The 17,667-nt window shown below is 37.6% G+C and overlaps 1 protein-coding gene across 5 annotated transcripts in view; it reads right to left on the bottom strand.

Annotated features, from left to right (window-relative positions):
* PAXIP1 (PAX interacting protein 1) overlaps positions 1-17,667 on the bottom strand; it is an 83,497-nt gene that overhangs the window by 49,339 nt on the left and 16,491 nt on the right. For 4 of the 5 annotated variants that reach the window (XM_049862665.1, XM_049862666.1, XM_049862668.1 and 1 more), the window contains 2 exons: positions 14,764-14,877; positions 6,980-7,606 (listed from right to left, as the gene is read on the bottom strand). In XM_049862665.1, coding sequence (XP_049718622.1) covers positions 6,980-7,606; positions 14,764-14,877 — 741 coding nt within the window. Of the gene's footprint in view, positions 1-6,979; positions 7,607-14,763; positions 14,878-17,563; positions 17,658-17,667 lie in introns of those variants that run through there. The other variant, XM_049862667.1, reaches the window with a different exon arrangement.

Here is a 17,667-nt window from a genome sequence, read left to right as displayed (position 1 = left end):
ATACTGATTAAAAGGACAATTGACCAGGAAGATATCACCATATTAAATATTTAAGCACCCAATGACAGGACTGCAAGATACATAAAACAAACTTCAACAGAATTGCAAAGTGAGATAGACACCTCCACAATTATAGTAGGACACTTCAATACACCACTTTCAGTGAAGGATAGGACATCCAGTAAGAAGCTGAAGAGATACACGGACGATCTAATTGCTACAATCAACCAAATTGACCTCATAGACGTATACAGAACACTGCACCCAACAGCTGCAAAGTATACTTTTTTTTCTAGCGCACATGGAACATTCTCTAGAACAGATGACATATTAGGTCATAAAACAAACCTCTGCAGGATCCAAAACATCGAAATATTGTGAAGCATCTTCTCAGACCATAAGGCCGTAAAAGTAGAAATCAATAACAGAAAAATTAGGGAAAAGAAATCAAATACTTGGAAACTGAACAACACGCTGCTCAAAAAAGATTGGGTTATAGAAGGTTATAGAAGGTTATTAAGGAGGGAATAAAGAAATTCATAGAATGCAACGAGACTGAAAGCACTTCCTATCAAAATCTTTGGGACACAGCGAAAGAAGTGCTCGCAGGTCGGTTTATATCAATAAATGCACACATACATAAAGAAGAAAGGGCCAAAATCAGAGAAGTGTCCCTACAACTTGAACAAATAGAGAGCAACAAGTCTGTCAGGTACCAGAAGAAAACAAATAATAAAAATTAGAGGAGAATTAAAGGATTTAGAAAAAAGAAAAACAACTGAAAGAATGAACAAAGCCAAAAGCTGGTTCTCTGACAAAATTAACAAAATTGATAAACCATTGGCCAGACTGACAAAAGAAATACAGGAAAGGAAACAAATAACCTGAATAAGAAATGACATGGGCCATATCACAACAGACCCAACTGAAATTAAAAGAATAATATCAGATTACTACGAAAAATTGTACTCTAACAAATTTGAAAACCTAGAAGAAATGGATGAATTCCTGGAAACACACTGCCAACCTAAACTAACACGAACAGAAGTAGAACAACTAAACAGACGCATAACAAAAAAAAAAAAGAGATTGAAAAGGTAATCAAAAAACTCCCAACAAAAAAAAAAGCCCTGTCCCGGATGGATTCACTGCAGAGTTCTACCAAACTTTCAGAGAAGAGTTAACACCACTACTACTAAAGGTATTTCAAAGCACAGAAAACAATGGAATACCCCCTAACTCATTCTATGAAGCCAGCATATCCCTGACACCAAAACCAGCTAAAGACTGCACGAAAAAGAAAATTACAGATCTATATCCCTCATGAACATAGATGCAAAAATCCTCAACAAAATTCTAGCCAATAGAATCCAACAACATATCAAAAAAATAATCCACCACGACCAAGTGGGATTTATACCAGGTATGCAAGGTTGGTTCAGTATTAGAAAAACCATTAATGTAATCCACCATATAAATAAAACAAAAGACAAAAACCACATGATCTTATCAATTGATGCAGAAAAGGCAGTTGACAAAGTCCAACACCCATTCGTGATAAAAACTCTCAGCAAAATAAGAGCAGAAGGAAAACTCCTCAACATAATAAAGGGTATTTATACAACGCCAACAGCCAACATCATCCTAAATGGAGAGAGCCTGAAAGCATTTCCCTTGAGAATGGGAACCAGACAAGGATGCCCTTTATTACCACTCTTATTCAAAGTTGTGCTGGAGGTCCTAGCCAGAGCAATCAGGCTAGACACAGAAATAAAGGGTATCAAGATCGGCAAGGAAGAAGTAAAAGTATCTCTATTTGCAGACAACATGATTTTTATACACAGAAAACCCTAAGGAATCCTCCAGAAAACTACTGAAACTAATAGTTCAGCAGAGTATCAGGTTACAAGATAAACATACAAAAATCACCTGGATTCCTCTACACCAACAAAAAGAACACCGAAGAGGAAATCACCAAATCAGTACTATTCACAGTGGCCTCCAAGAAGATAAAATGCTTACAAATAAATCTTACCAAAGATGTAGAAGATCTATACAAAGAAAACTACAAGGTACTACTGCAAGAAACCAAAAGGGACCTACATAAGTGGAAAAACATACCTTGCTCATGGATAGGAGACTTAACATAGTAAAAATGTCTCTTCTACCAAAAGCCATCGATACATACAATGCACTCCCAATCCAAATTCCAAAGACATTTTTTAATGTGATGGAGAAACACATCACCAACTTCCTATGGATGGGAAAGAAGCCCCAGATAAGTAAAGCATTACTGACAAAAAACAAAGTGGGAGGCCTCACTCTACCAGATTTTAGAACACATTATACAGCCACAGTAGTCAAAACAGCCCGGTACTGGTACAACAACAGGCACATAGACAATGGAATGGAATTGAGAACCCAGATATAAATCCATCCACATAGGAACAGCTGATATTTGACAAAGGCCCAGTGTCAGTTAATTGGGGAAAAGATAGTCTTTTTTTAGCAAATGGTGCTGGCATAACTGGATATCCATCTGCAAAAAAATGAAACAGGACCCATACCTCACATCGTGCACAAAAACTAACTCCAAGTGGATCAAAGACCTAAACACAAAGTCTAAAACGATAAAGATCATGGAAGAAAAAATAGGGACAACGTTAGGAGCCCTAATACAAGGCATAAACAGAATACAAGACATTACTAAAAATGCCAAAGAAAAACCAGATAAATGGGAGCTTCTAAAAATCAAACACCTATGCTCATCTTAAGACTTCACCAAAAGAGTAAAAAGACCACCTACAGACTGGGAAAACATTTTCAGCTATGGCATCTCCAACCAGCACCTGATCTCTAAAATCTACATGATTCTGCTAAAACTCAACCACAAAAAGACAAACAACCCAATTAAAAATCCTGTTCAAAGGATATGAACAGGCACTTCACTAAAGAAGACATTCAGGCGGCTAACAGATACATGAGGAAATGCTCTTGATCATTACCCATTAGAGAAATGCAAATTAAAACTATAATGAGATTCCATCTCACTCCAACAAGGCTGGCATTAATCCAAAAAACACAAAACAATAAATGTTGGAGAGGCTGTGGAGAGACTGGAACACTTATATTTTGCTGGTGGGAATGTAAAATGGTACAACCACTTTGGAAATCCATTTGGCCTTCCTTAAAAAGCTAGAAATAGAACTACTATAGATCCAGCAATTTCACTCCTTGGAATATATCCTAGGGAAATAAGAGTCTTTACACGAACAGATATATCCACACCCATGTTTACTGCAGTACTGTTTACAATAGCAAAAATATGGAAGCAACCAAGGTGCCCAGCAAGGATGAACGGATAAATAAATTATGATATATTCACACAATGGAATACTACACATCCATAAAGAACAGTGAAATGTGAAACTTTTCATAACATGGAGGAACCTGGAAAGCATTATGCTGAGTGAAATTATTCAGTTGCAAAAGGACAAATATTGTGTAAGACCACTATTATAAGATTTTGAGAAATAGTTTAAACTGAGAAGAACAAGTTCTTTTGTGGTTATGAGACGGGGAAGGGAGGGGGGGTGGGAGAAGGATATTCACTAATTAGATAGTAGATAAGAACTCCTTTAGGTGAAGGGAAGGACAACACTCAATACAGGGGAGGTCACCACAATTGGACTAAACCAAAAGCAGTTTCCTGAATAAACTGAATGCTTCAGAGGTCAGAGAAGCAGGGGCTGGGGTTTGGGGACCATGGTTTCAGGGGACATCTAAGTCAACTGGAAAATACAATATATTAAGAAAAATTCTGCCATCTCACTTCGAAGAGTGGGCCATCTAAGATGCATCAATGAGTCTCAACCTACCTGGATCAAAGGAGAATGAATAACACGAAGGACACAAGGTAATTACGAGCCCAAGAGATAGAAAGGGCTACATGAACCAGAAACTACATCATCCTGAGACCAGAAGAACTAGATGGTGCGCCCAGCCATGACCGATGACTGCCCTGACAGGGAACACAACAGAGAACCCCTGAGGGAGCAGGACAACAGTGGGATGCAAACCCCAAATTCTCATCAAAAGACCAGACTTAATGGTCTGACTGAGACTAGAAATATCCCAGCGGTCATGGTCCCCAAACCTTCTGTTGGCCCAGGACAGGAACCATTCCCAAAGCCAACTCGTCAGACATGGACTGCACTGGACAATGGGTTGGAGGGAGATGCTAATTAGGAGTGAGCTACTTCCATCAGGTGGACACTTGAGACTGTGTTGGCATCTTCTGTCTGGAGGGGAGATGGGAGGGTAGAGGGGGTTAGAAGCTGGCAGAATGGTCAGGAAAAGAGAGACCTGAAGGAGGGAGCGGGCTGTCTCATTGGGAGGAGAGTAACTGGGAGTATGTAGTAAGGTGTATATAAGTTTATACGTGAGAGACTCACTTGATTTGTAAACTTTCACTTAAAGAACAATCATTAAAAAAAAAAAAAAAAAAAGAGCAACTTAGGAACCCTGGTGGTACAATGGCTAAATGCTTGGCTACTAACTGAAGGTTTGGCAGTTTGAACCCACCCAGAGGCTCCACAGCAGAAAAGCCCTGGCCATCTGCTCCTGTAAAGATTACAGCGTAGGAAACCTTATGGGGCAGTTCTACTCTGTCACATGGGGTCGCTGAATCAGAATTGACTCAAAGGCATACACCAACACAAGAGCAACTGTGGATAAGCTATTCAGTAAAGGGGGGGTGCTAAATTCATAAATTCAGTTTTTTCAGTAAATTTGCCAACAAACGATTCAATAGTCTATCAAGAAATCTTGCTACCATGCAACGTTTGACAACGTTGCAAAACTCCCGTCCTAGTGTGCAGGCATACAAGCAGACAGAATTCCTGTAGGTTTCTTAATGTAATTTTGAGTTAGTCACTGCTTTCCTGCTTCAGGTTACGCCATTAAATTATAACTAAACATGTTTTACCTTCACCATTTTCAATTTAGTTAGCTATGGATTGGCTAGCCTTACACTGTATAAGGATGTATATTTCAATAAACTAATTTTTTGTCTATAATGTTCCTACAGTTGAGCTTTAAGGCATGTGTGCACTCAGAATCAAATAGCTATCATTCACATTCACATTATAAATGTGCTTCTATGATGACACGTTATAAACATCAAGTCCTTCTAGCGAAAGCAGGAATCTGTGGAACACTGGGCCACCACCTCGACTTGTTCCCATACTCTATATAGCTGTTTTTCTGGGACTCTATACTGTTACTCAAAAAATAAGAAATATGAAACGGAAAGTTTGCCAGAGCAAGGTGAGCCTGCAGACTGATCCTAAGAGCTAGATGGGGCGCTCCACTGGCTCTGAAAGGTCAGGGATCCTTACACCTTTGCCCTAGACTCTCTTCTTGCTGTGCCCTCTCTGCCAGATCCATGCTTCAATCAGCATCGTTTTGGCTAATTGTGCCTCTAGCTGAGACCTTTAACATGAGAGCCAAACACATAGGCCCAACTACTTATTAGACATCTCTACTTGGATTTATCAGACACCTCAAACCCAACTCTCTAAAAAAAGGAACTTAGGGTCTTAAAACCTGCAGCTCTTCCAATGTCCCTTTTTTCTGAAATGGTATCATCACTCAACTGCTCAAGACAGAAAGCTGGGTCCTATCCTTAACTCTTTTTCTCTCAAACCCCACACCAACAGTCTCTTAAGTGGTCTCTGCTTCGATTCTTGCCCCTCTACAATACATTCTCGACACAACACCTATCAGATCTCATCTCATCCCTGCTCAAAGCCCCCCAATGGCTTCCTTCCCATGGACTACAAGGCCCTCACTACATCATTCCTAGCATTCATTCACCTCATTTACTAAGCTTAAGTCTCCTTAACATTCTTTTGTTAGAACACAACAAATTCATTCCCACTCTGGGTTTCTGCAGTTGCTGTTCCTTTTGCCTACAACCCTTTGCTCTCAGTTCTTCCGCTGATCTCCTTGTCATCTAACCCTGACTTAAGTCACCTCCTTTATGAGAACTTCTCTAACAACCAAATCCAAAACAGCATTCCCCCACCCCTTGCTATTATACAACCCTTTATTTTCTTCAAAACATTTATAACTATCATTTTGTTGATATTTGTCTGCTTATTGTCGGTATTCTCCACCTAAAATGAGAGCAGGAAACTTGTCTTTCTTATTTACTATTTTATTCCCAGTGCCTAGAAAGTGCTTGGCAAACAACGGTCCATCCATATGCTACCTCAACTACCCTTCTTTCTATCTTAAATTGAGAAGCACTACTTGAAAATTTTAAGATCTATCTGTATCAACACATTTCATGTCATAAACTTAAAACTGAGATAAAGGCTTCTTTGGTGAATAAATGAACTTATTTATTTACCATGAAGTTCATTACAAGCAAATAAAAAATAACCAAAAAAGAAAAAAAAAAACCCAAACCTGCTGCAGTCGCATCAATTCTGACTCACAGAGACCCTACAGGACAGAGCAGAACTGCCCCATAGGGTTTCCAAGGAGCAGCTGGTGGATTTGAACTGCCAACCTTTTGGTTAGAAGCCGTAACTCTTAACCACTGCACCAGCAGGACTCCAAATAAGGAAGAGCTGATAAATTTCTTTCTTCTCTTGGCTGCTACCGCTAATTTCAGACTAAGAGTGGAAACCCTTTTTCAAGGGAGAGCACTTTATCACTGTTACCCTGCTTCTACTCAGCTGTGTTAGGTCTTCAACCTAAGTGCACATTGCTCACACTGCTATCTTTTTTTGTGATAGAATTCATTACACATCAAAAATAGTAAGACTATAAAATAGATTCTCATTACTTCACTGACACAAATGAATATTGCTTATAAGTTATTTAGTCTGAAGCAGAAAATAAAAAAAATTATACTGAAAGAGATTATACAATCCAATATATAAATGTTTGCTTTCTGAAGGTGACTTACATGTGCTACATTTGACGGCCGGTTCATCTGCTGAATGTCAGCATTATTAGTAATATTTCTCAATGTCCGCACAGCTGGACTCCAAGAAGCTATCATTTCTGATCTTTCAGAGCTTTGGAGATTTTGTCCTGAAGCCATTAAATTACCCCGGACATCAGGAGGCAAAATGTTACCTGGGACCGGTGGGACATTGGCACATAAATTAATTAATCCAGGCTCCTTTCCCTGAGGTAGTCTGCGTTTTGCCGCAGCTAACTGTGGGACTTCAGCTGGGGTCCAGTTTAAATTCCTCTCTTGTTTCTCAGGTGATGAATCTGAAGAATCATCAAACATCAATTCCCCTTTAGATTTTTCAGTGTTTGATTTGGGTGAAAACTGTTGGTCACCTGAAGGCGATCCTTCTTGAGAACTAGCAGGGCTTGATTTTTCATCTGTACTAGCCTCGTTTTGAGAATCCTGTTCCTCGTTTTCCACCTCCTCCTCCTCCTCTTCTTCCTCTTCGTAAATAATCAGGCGAGGGTGGTAAAATGCTTCATCCTTTTTAGTTTTATCAGCTATGGAATCGAGGACCCAGTCAGGTGTCACAATTTTAATACTTGCTCGCTTAAAAGCACATTCGTATTTCTCCTGTGAGTAAAGCACAGACAAAACCAAAGCTGTAAATTTTATCAGATTTCCCAGAATCACTGTGTATTAAAAAAAAAAAAAAACTTTAGGAGAGGGATGCAGTTGAAAAAGTTCAGCAATTGTTATTGCCATTATATACAAAAGAAAAGCTTAATCTCCTTTTACGTAGAGGACATTGAGCAAAAAAGTTGACATGAACCATTACCAATGATCACTGGAAATGTCTCCTCTGCAATAGTAGTCCTAAAAGAGTCTGTTTATAAATTATATTTTAAATTCAAAAGTATAGCTAGGAATTTTTTGGAAAATTCTGTTAGAAAATCACTTACTGATAGTGTTTGCAAAGCTGGTTTTTCAGGGTAATGGAATCATGGGGGTGGAGTACCTTCAATACATACACAGTGTGGATGACTTTTCATGGGGATCCTCCCTTAATCAATTATCTTGTATTTACCGGCACTTTCTATATGCCAAGTAATACTAGGGGTTTAGGAGCCCTGGTAGTGCAGTGGTTAAGGGCTGCAGCTGCTAACCAAAAGGTTGGCAGTTCAAATCCACCAGCCACTCCTTGGAAACCCTGTGGGGCAGCTGAGTCAGAACTGTCTCAATGGCACCCAACAACAACTAGGGGTTTGGAGACACAAAGCATGCGTCTCTGACCTAGAGGTTCACAATTTAATTCAGAAAAGCAATTAAATATGCAAGGAGACTATAATATAAAACCAAGTGTTAAGTGACATGGTAACAAGATTGCAAAAGGATTTTGCCAGTGTGAGCTACAGGACTCAAGGAAGGCCTCACTGAAGGGTGAGATATGCCTGAGCCATGAAGATAATTTGCATGGTAGAAAAGGGGAGGAGAAATATGGCACAACGGAAAAAATGTGCATGGCGCATATCACGAAGTGTGCTGACAGGTCAAGGACTCTTCCACTGGTATGTGTAATGTGAAAGTCAAGATGGAATCAATACCAAAGGAAAAAGGAAGTGAATGTAAATAAAGTAGCTTTAAAAAAAATGATTTGTAAATACGGTTCAGTTAATTCATAGAATCTCACCCACCAGCTTCTAAAAGCTCAGTATGTAACAGCAATTGTCTGGCAAACACATAATTATGGCTGTAAACTTAAACCTATTTCCTGTTGTAGAGACCAAAGGTGACATTTGTTGTTTATGGTCAGGGTAAGTATTATGCTCTACAGGGCAGTACAGGAAGTAGAAGGATATGGAGTTACTACTTTTAGCTGTCTCATTCTTTGGGGACAATCAGTGTTAATGTGAAGTGCTATAAAACTAAGAGACATCTCTTGGGAAAGAATAAAGCTATACATAAGGCAAATGATTTCACTTTCTGTTATTTTCGAGGATGTTCTTTTTTAAACATTTTAAAACCGCAAGCAAAACGCAGACCTGAAAGAACACTTATGAATAAAAAGCTAACCAAAAGGAAAATGAGCATAATCATAATAATTACACTGACTGGAAATTACCACACTTAACATTTTTAGTATATAGTCTTAATTTTATATATATATATATTCTTCATTATTTATCTACGATAAATTTCTAAATTTTGGTCGCAGGTTTGAAAAGTAAAGAGATTTAAGGCTGTACATTTATAACTACACTTCCCTCTAAAGACACTATTCCAATTTATACTCACACCCCTGATAATAAAATATTTTATTCCTTATCCTAAAAAAATCACATTTCACTCAAGTTTTCTCTCACTTTCCATAAATAGCTTTTGTCACTTAAAGACAGTTACTTTGTCAAAAACAAACAAAAAAAGACAATTACTGCTTAAACAACTTTAAGAGCCAAGCAATTTTTACATGCCTTTGCCTGAGCTAATTTACCAGCTAAATTATTCTAATTCTTGTATCCTCAAAATGATAAATTACTACATGTAATGGACCTTAGGAGTCAACAGTGATAAGTAAACGCACCCGTGCAGTCTTAGCACAGTCGAGGGCATAACCAGTGACGTGCTAGGGTTGGCTGGTTGTGCCTATCTTTCCCAATTTCAACTTCCTGTTTGATGACATCAGGTTGGTAGCTTGTAATTAGCCACGCTGAGAGTATTTACACTCAGAAATGTGCAAATGCTACAAACTAACCTTCTCCTGCCAATAATTAAACATTGTTCTGTTGATCTTAAGGTAAAAATTCCTGTCTTTCTCAATTGAAATTAAAATGTTTTATAAACTGAAGAGTATAAAAGGTAGTTTCTTTATGCCAGTTACACATTTTCTTTATGCACTCATTAACAAAATGTAAAAACATTAATTTACTTTAAAAAGAGATGCCATTTATTTTCATATGTAGTCAGCTAGTCTCTTCAGCACTAATACAATTCAGATTGTAAACTGTTTAAGATTGTTATTAGTACCTTTAAAAACTTATGTCTGAATACAGGTAGCCAACAGATACATGAGAAAATGCTCCCGATCATTAGCCATTAGAGAAATGCAAATTAAAACTACGATGAGATTTCACCTCACACCAACTACACTGGCATTAATCCAAAAAACACAAAATAATAAATGTTGGAGAGGCTGCAGAGAGATTGGAACTCTTATACACTGCTGGTGGGAATGTAAAATGGTACAACCACTTTGGAAATCCATCTGGCGCTATCTTAAACAGTTAGAAATAGAACTACCATACAACCCAGAAATACCACTCCTCGGAATATACCCTAGAGATACAAGAGCCTTCACACAAACAGATATATGCACACCCATGTTTATTGCAACTCTGTTTACAATAGCAAAAAGCTGGAAGCAACCAAGATGTCTGTCAACGGATGAATGGGTAAATAAATTGTGGTATATTCACACAATGGAATACTACGCATCGATAAAGAACAGTGGCGAATCTCTGAAACATTTCATAACATGGAGGAATCTGGAAGGCATTATGCTGAGCGAAATGAGTCAGTTGCAAACGGACAAATATTGTATAAGACCACTATTATAAGATCTTGAGAAATAGAAAAAACGGAGAAGAACACATACTTTTGTGGTTACAAAGGGGGGAGGGAGGGAGGGAGGGAGAGGGCTTTTTATCGATCAATCAGTAGATAAGAACTGCTTTGGGTGAAGGGAAAGACAACACTCAATACAAGGAAGGTCAGCCTAATTGGACTGGACTAAAAGCAAAGAGGTTTCTGGGATAAAATGAAAGCTTCAAAGGTCAGCGGAGCAGGGGCTGGGGCCTGGGGAACGTGGTTTGAGGGGACTTCTAAGTCAATGGGCAAAATAATTCTGTTATGAAAACATTCTGCATCCCACTTTGAATTGTGGCGCCTAGGGTCCTAAATGCCAACAAGCGGCCATCTAAGATACATCAATTGGTCTCAACCCACCTGGAGCAAAGGCAAAGGAAGAACACCAAGGTCACACGACAACTAAGAACTCAAGAGACAGAAAGGGCCACATGAACCAGAGACCTACATTATCCTGAGACCAGAAGAACTAGTTGGTGCCCGGCCACAATCGATGTCTAGCCCTGTCAGGGAGCACAACAGACAACTCCTGAGGGAGCAGGAGACCAGTGGGATACAGACCCCAAATTCTCATAAAAAGACCATACCTAATGGTATGACTGCGACTAGAGGAATCCCAGAGACAATGCTCCCCAGAACTTCTGATGGCACAGGACAGGAACCAACCCTGAACACAACTCATCAGGCATGAAAAGGACCGGTCAGTGGGGGGGAGAGAGATGCTGATGAAGAGTGAGCTAATTAAATCAGGTGGACACTGGAGAGTGTATAGGCAACTCTTGACTGGAGGGGGGATGGGAAGATAGAGAGAGAGGGAAGATGGCAAAATTGGCACGAAACGAGAGACTGAAAGGGCTGACTCAAAAGGGGGAGAGCAAGTGGGAGAAGGGAGTAAGATGTATGTAAACCTACATGTGACAGACTGATTGGAATGGTAAATGTTCACTTGAAGCTTAATAAAAATTAATTTAAAAAAAACACAAAAACTTATGTCTGAATAGATTTAAGTACATCCAAAATGACCAAACCTCAGTCTTTTTAAAGGGCTTTAATCTCAAATATTATAGTAACTTAGTTCTATGTCAAAGATAAAATCATGAATTAAGAACATAATGGCTAATAATGATGTACATTAACTTAAAAACATTTTGTTTTTATAAATAGAGTATGCCAGATCATATGGTTGCCTCCAGCTCTTCTGACTGGGGATTCTTGTCCTTATAGGAGAGGAGGTGGAAAATCAAGGAAGAGGTGAGTTGAAGTAAGAAATCATCAACCTACAAACTAAACGAGAGGAGGCAACATGGTCTATCATAATCTATTTGTAAAATATCTCAAAAGTAACAATACCATCCTAGATACAGATGGCAGACAGACCTGCTTACAAATTTTAACTCCATTACTTTTTAGTTCTGAGACTTTGGTTAAAATTATTTAACTCAGCAATTCTAAACACATGGTTACTCTTCCCTAGACAGTTTTGGGTATCTGTGAGGGCATTGTTTCGTCTGTCACAAGAACCAATGGGCACAAGGAGGTGCCAGGGATGCTAAGTTCTAGAGTGCTCCAGAAATCCTGTACAGTTCAAGAGGTATCCTGCATACCATGTTCTGATGTACCACCAGACATTCAGAGATAAATACATGCTGGTATATACATTAATTTTCTAGGAAAGCAGCTACCAAAAAAAATAATAATAAAATAAATCAAAGGATGATTGATTCTATTTTGTTCAAAAATTTACTAAGAGTTCATTGCCATTTTGGAAAATCATGTCACTGAACAATGAAAACCCTGTGGAGTACAGTTCTGCTCTGACACGGCTCCACAGCAAGTGGATAGAGACGCCTACGTATAGATCCATTTATATACACATTTATGTTATATATACATGTGTGTATTAAACAAACAAACAAACAAACAAACAAACAAACAACACATTGCCTTCAAGTCAATTCCAACTCACAGGGGCCCTACAGGACAGAGAAGAACTGCCCCAGAGTTTCCAAGAAGTGCCTGGTGGGTTTGAACTGCTGACTTTTGGTTAGCATCCATAGCTCTTAACCACTATGCCACCAGGGTTTCCAAAAATATATACAGCAACATATATATAAACATCTTACTATTTCATGACATCTTCTAGTATAGCTGTACTTGAGCATTCAAATATTATCATACATACATCTTACCGTTTTTTTCAATTTATTTTACAAGTGAGTGTTATGATTTCTTAGAAATTATTTAGGAACAATAAAGTGTATTGTAGAATATTTGTTACAGAAAGAAGATGTCTGTGTGTCAGTTTCTTCATGGTGATAGGAGAACTTATTTCATAACATGCTATGAATATTACTAGCATTTAGTAAGTGCTCAATAATGAATGTTTATTACCACTATTTTTATTAAGTTCATAAATCTGGTTTTAACAAGTTTTTAATCATTGAAGAAGAAATGCAGTTAACACTAAAATATTAATTCCTTTTTCCCTATATTGAGTTAGTTCTTTCAAAACTGAGAAATTAAAATTGGAAAAGCAAACAAGGCTTTTCTTTCTTTTCTAATAAATAATATAAATAAAATTAAGCATTAAAATGAAATAAATTGCTTAAGAGAATATTATAATTCCATTACAGACTTAGATAAGATCTCTGTGTATGTGCATACATACATACATCTTGTTTAATATCCATGTAACTAAAGCATACTACTTATCACTTAATTGGTTAAATTGTTCTGCAAAATAGTATGCGAAATACAAATTTTTTACTTAAAGAATCATACCATAAACTTTCCCAGAAGATGTTTCTTTTTTGATTGTGTGGCTTAATAATACCAAGTCACAACCAAACTCACTAGCTCAAATTAATTTTATTGTCAGGAAACTAGCATGATGAACAATATACAATTTAAATTGCAGGACTTATCAGTAAGGACCACAATTTACACGTGACATTTATGGATCGCTTCTGTACAGTTTCCAAGTTTCTATAAAATGGAACAGACTCTTGGCTGGGCAGGTTTTTTTTATCAGTCTTCCACTCTTTTTTACTTCAGTATCTTTGCCATAAACGGAAAACTCCTTTCTTCTACTTTTGTGATTCTGTGTGCTAAGGTGAAATAATATGGTAACAATGTTGATTCAGACTGAAGGCAACAACAACAAAAACATGATGGCAATGACTGACAGATGGAAAAATTAACTAATCAAAGGCTGTCATATATTATACTTGGTTATCAAAATTATATATTGGTCATGGAAGGGAATTTGATTTCCACAAAACCAAATCCATTGCCATCGAGTCGATTCCGATTCATAGTGACCCTATAGGTCAGAGTAGAACTGCCCTGTAGAGTTTCCGAGGGAGCATCCAGTGGATTTGAACTGCCAATCTTTTGGTCGGCAGCTGTAGCACTTAACCACTACCCACCAGGGTTTCCTTCCATAGAACAGTAGTTCTCAAAATCTAGTACACAGCAGAATCACCTGGAGGGCTTGACAGACCAGATTGTTGGGCTCCACCCCGCAGAGTCTTAAGATTTAGTAAATCTGGGCTGGGGCTGGAAATCTGCATTTCTAACAAGTCCCCAGGTGATGGATGCTGCTGAACCAGGGACCATATTTTAGGAACCAAAATCCTTGTGGTCATACCAGTGCATAGGGATAAAAGCCTTGCTCTTATCAAGATAAATTTAGTTTTTACTGTTATAGATTACTAAAAGAAGAAAATGTATTGAAAACTTTACCAAACGTATGTAATTATATCCAGCACAAGGTCCTAAAAAAAACTATGAAGACTAACTTCATACATTTTTTCCATACATAAAAATGAACTGAAGTTTTACTGGATTTGAAAGAATAAACTACAGAGTTCAAAAAAGTTTCCTATTTCCCCCATGAAATAAAGCCAAAGTTCTTTGTATTTAGAAGTTATATTAGGCTTATAATGTAACTTACAATGATCTCACATCCTCTGTGAAATGAAGCCGGGTATAAATAATGAAAACTAACAGAATCAGCTTCTGCAAGTGGAATCTAATAATTAATTTAAAAGGAGTTTAAAAAAAAAAAAAAAAAAAAACAACAAGACAGCTGACTTCTGTAAACACTTCAATGGCCTACAAAGACAGGGTGTGTATGAGGTGCTTACCCCCTTTGGTTCTGGGACAATCAAATGGGTGCACTTCCTGTTGAGGTTCAGCTGGCACTCCCCTCCGTGGAATGTAACCAAAGCCCACAGAGCACTTCGGTCTTCAGATGACACCTGGGAGAAGCGAGAAAACAGGGCTTTCATCATACGTCTTCATCTCTGCATGTTTATCTTTTTACTTTATTATATTAGAATACATTGTGATATCCTAACTATTCTGCTTTATCTACTTTTCTGTTTTATTAAATGAAATCAACCTAAGGACCTGAGTAGGAAAAATAAATAAGTTTTTAGCAATTATTATAATAAAAACTATATTTCTGTCACGATAGTTTTATAGATATCTTTTTTTATCTTGCCACCAAATGAATAAAAAATACTTATATTCATATTTCAAAGACCGAATGGAGGATTCAGTCTGTAACAAAAATGATGCAGAACGGGGAAGCAGAAAGAACCAGTACATCATTCCAGCTTCTATGTGTGTAATTTCTGAAACTTTAAATACAATAATAGCAATATCAAAACCACATTTAAGGAGCTCCTTAATCACTAATGGAAAACAAATAAATACTAATCATGAAATGGGTAAATAAAAACATAAAAATACAATTGTAAGTGCAGGGGTAAATGTAAATATTATTTAACATGAAGAAAGAAAAGACAAGCATAAAAGGAGTAATTTCTTATGCTTGCATAATGATAAAGTAAAGACTCCAGATATGATGGTTTGTTTTAAAACAGGCTTTCACTATAATGATAAAAACAGCTACCATTTATTGCCTGCCTACTATGTGCCAGGAACTGTGCCAAGTGCTTTATCTATATTCCTAATCCTTACAACCACCACGGGAAATAGGAATCATTAGTCCAATCATAAAGATAGGACACAAACTCAGATTAAGTAATTCTCTCAAGATTAGTTAATAACTGGACAAGTTGGCTTTTAAATCCAGGTCTGTCTAAACCCGGGTCTAACTCTAAACTGTCTCTTCCCACTGTTCTATGCTGCTTCTCTAGGGGTCACTACTAGCAAATCGAAAAATAATACCTGCAATTAAAACTTCAGAGTCTGAAAAACAAAAGAAACACTTAAGAAAAATAAAGGTGTGTTAATTCTAAGATAATCATTTAACAAAGTGATTTTTTTCTCCGGATAAACTTTTATTATAAATTGAGGATTATGCCTGTTGAAGAATCTTGAACTATCTTACCAGTTTTAAAAGTATTAATGGGTTAATTTCTTTTTAATTGCCATCGTTCAGTTTGCCAAAATTCTGACATACATCTACTCTCATCCTTCTTACAAATTTTTCAAGAAATGAATTCACATTCCACACTACTCTAGGAATACTAAGATCACGTTATAAAATCACCTCTAAAAATATTATTATTATTTTTTTTTATTTAGTAAGGTAACATCACATTTCAGGAGATTAGATCAGGTTATTATTTCATTAGAGACTTGAAAAAACATTTATATCCTGCAGCATCTGGACAGCTGAAACTTAATTATGATAATATAGGTTAAACTAATCAATCATTATCTAACCTTTATCAAAAATGAAATTAAAAAACAATCTAGATATGCCTTTATTACCAAGATTTGGCCATAAGTCAGTTAGATATTTTTATTTTACTGACTGCAGTAAATATAGTCCTATAACATAGTTGGCCTATGCCATAGGTATAGATCTCAACAGGGTGCAAGATGTTGCTGTGGAAAGAACACTAGGCAGGGAGGAAGAAGGGGACCTGGGAGGCAGTACTGTGTCTCCCATAACAAGCTCATTATGTTAGCTTGGAAAACGTCCGTGAACCAGATTCTTCATCAAAGTACGTTTGGATTAAATGACCTCTAAAAACCATACCAGCTCAATAAATCAGCATTAATTAATAATTAGGAATGCTCTTTCCACACCAAAATGTTAACAATAGTTATCTAGGGTGATATAATTATGGGGACATTGTTATTTTCATTTTTATACTTTTCTGTATTTTCCAAATCGTTAATTTTAAAATTGGGGAAAAGTGCTTTTCTTTTTTTAAAGCAATCTTTCTAAAACACAAATCTTATCATTTTGGCTAACAAAGCTTTGATGTCTCCTCAATTCCTCAGGGCTAAAATCTAAAAAGCTTCAAAATGGTGTCTAAGGCCCTTGCTGTCCTGGCTCCTGACCACCTCCTTGTGCTCACTACTTCCCCACATGCACTTTCCACTACAGCCATGTTTAACGGCATTCCTCAGACATGCTCTGCTTTCTGTCTCCACCCAAAGCTTAGCCCTCAGCTCCCTGCTCCTCTAGGATTCGGCTCAGGTATCACTGTCACTACATTCCCATAGCATGCTATACAAAACTCTAAATACTCATCCAGCTATGTAACTGTATACACATCTGCCCCCCCCCCCTCCACTGCACTCTAAGCAACTCTGTTCCCCCTGTTAAACACATGCTTTCCTTTATACCAATCAGGAATGTCCTCCCTTCTCCTTCAGATCTCACCACCCCTAATAAAACCCTCCCTGAGTCTAACATACATACATGGATTTCTCCTTCAGTATCAGGAACTACAATGCTACTTATTAAAGACTAAAGTCTTGGATAAAAATTACGTCTTAAAAGCCTGGGTATCTTTCACAGTACCTAGTACAGTGCAAGGCACATGGGTAGGCAGTCAAGAAACACATGTTGATTGAGATACAGAAATGGAAAGGACTTTTATTTTTCATTTTCTAAGTTTAAATTATGACCCTGGCCAGGCTCTCCATTACACTCTTGACCTATTCCCAGAAACCTACCCAGCACATTACAACAGAGGGCCTCGGCCTGCATCAATACCGGGTCAGAAGAAGGCAGATGGTCTCTGTGCTTTCCAACTTCTGCTGGCACAATCTCCCTTCCC

This window comes from Elephas maximus, chromosome 20 (assembly GCF_024166365.1).
Source record: "Elephas maximus indicus isolate mEleMax1 chromosome 20, mEleMax1 primary haplotype, whole genome shotgun sequence".
Lineage (NCBI taxonomy): Eukaryota > Metazoa > Chordata > Mammalia > Proboscidea > Elephantidae > Elephas > Elephas maximus.
The sequence above is the reverse complement of the archived record's forward strand: the minus strand, read 5'-3'. Positions and strand labels throughout refer to the sequence as shown.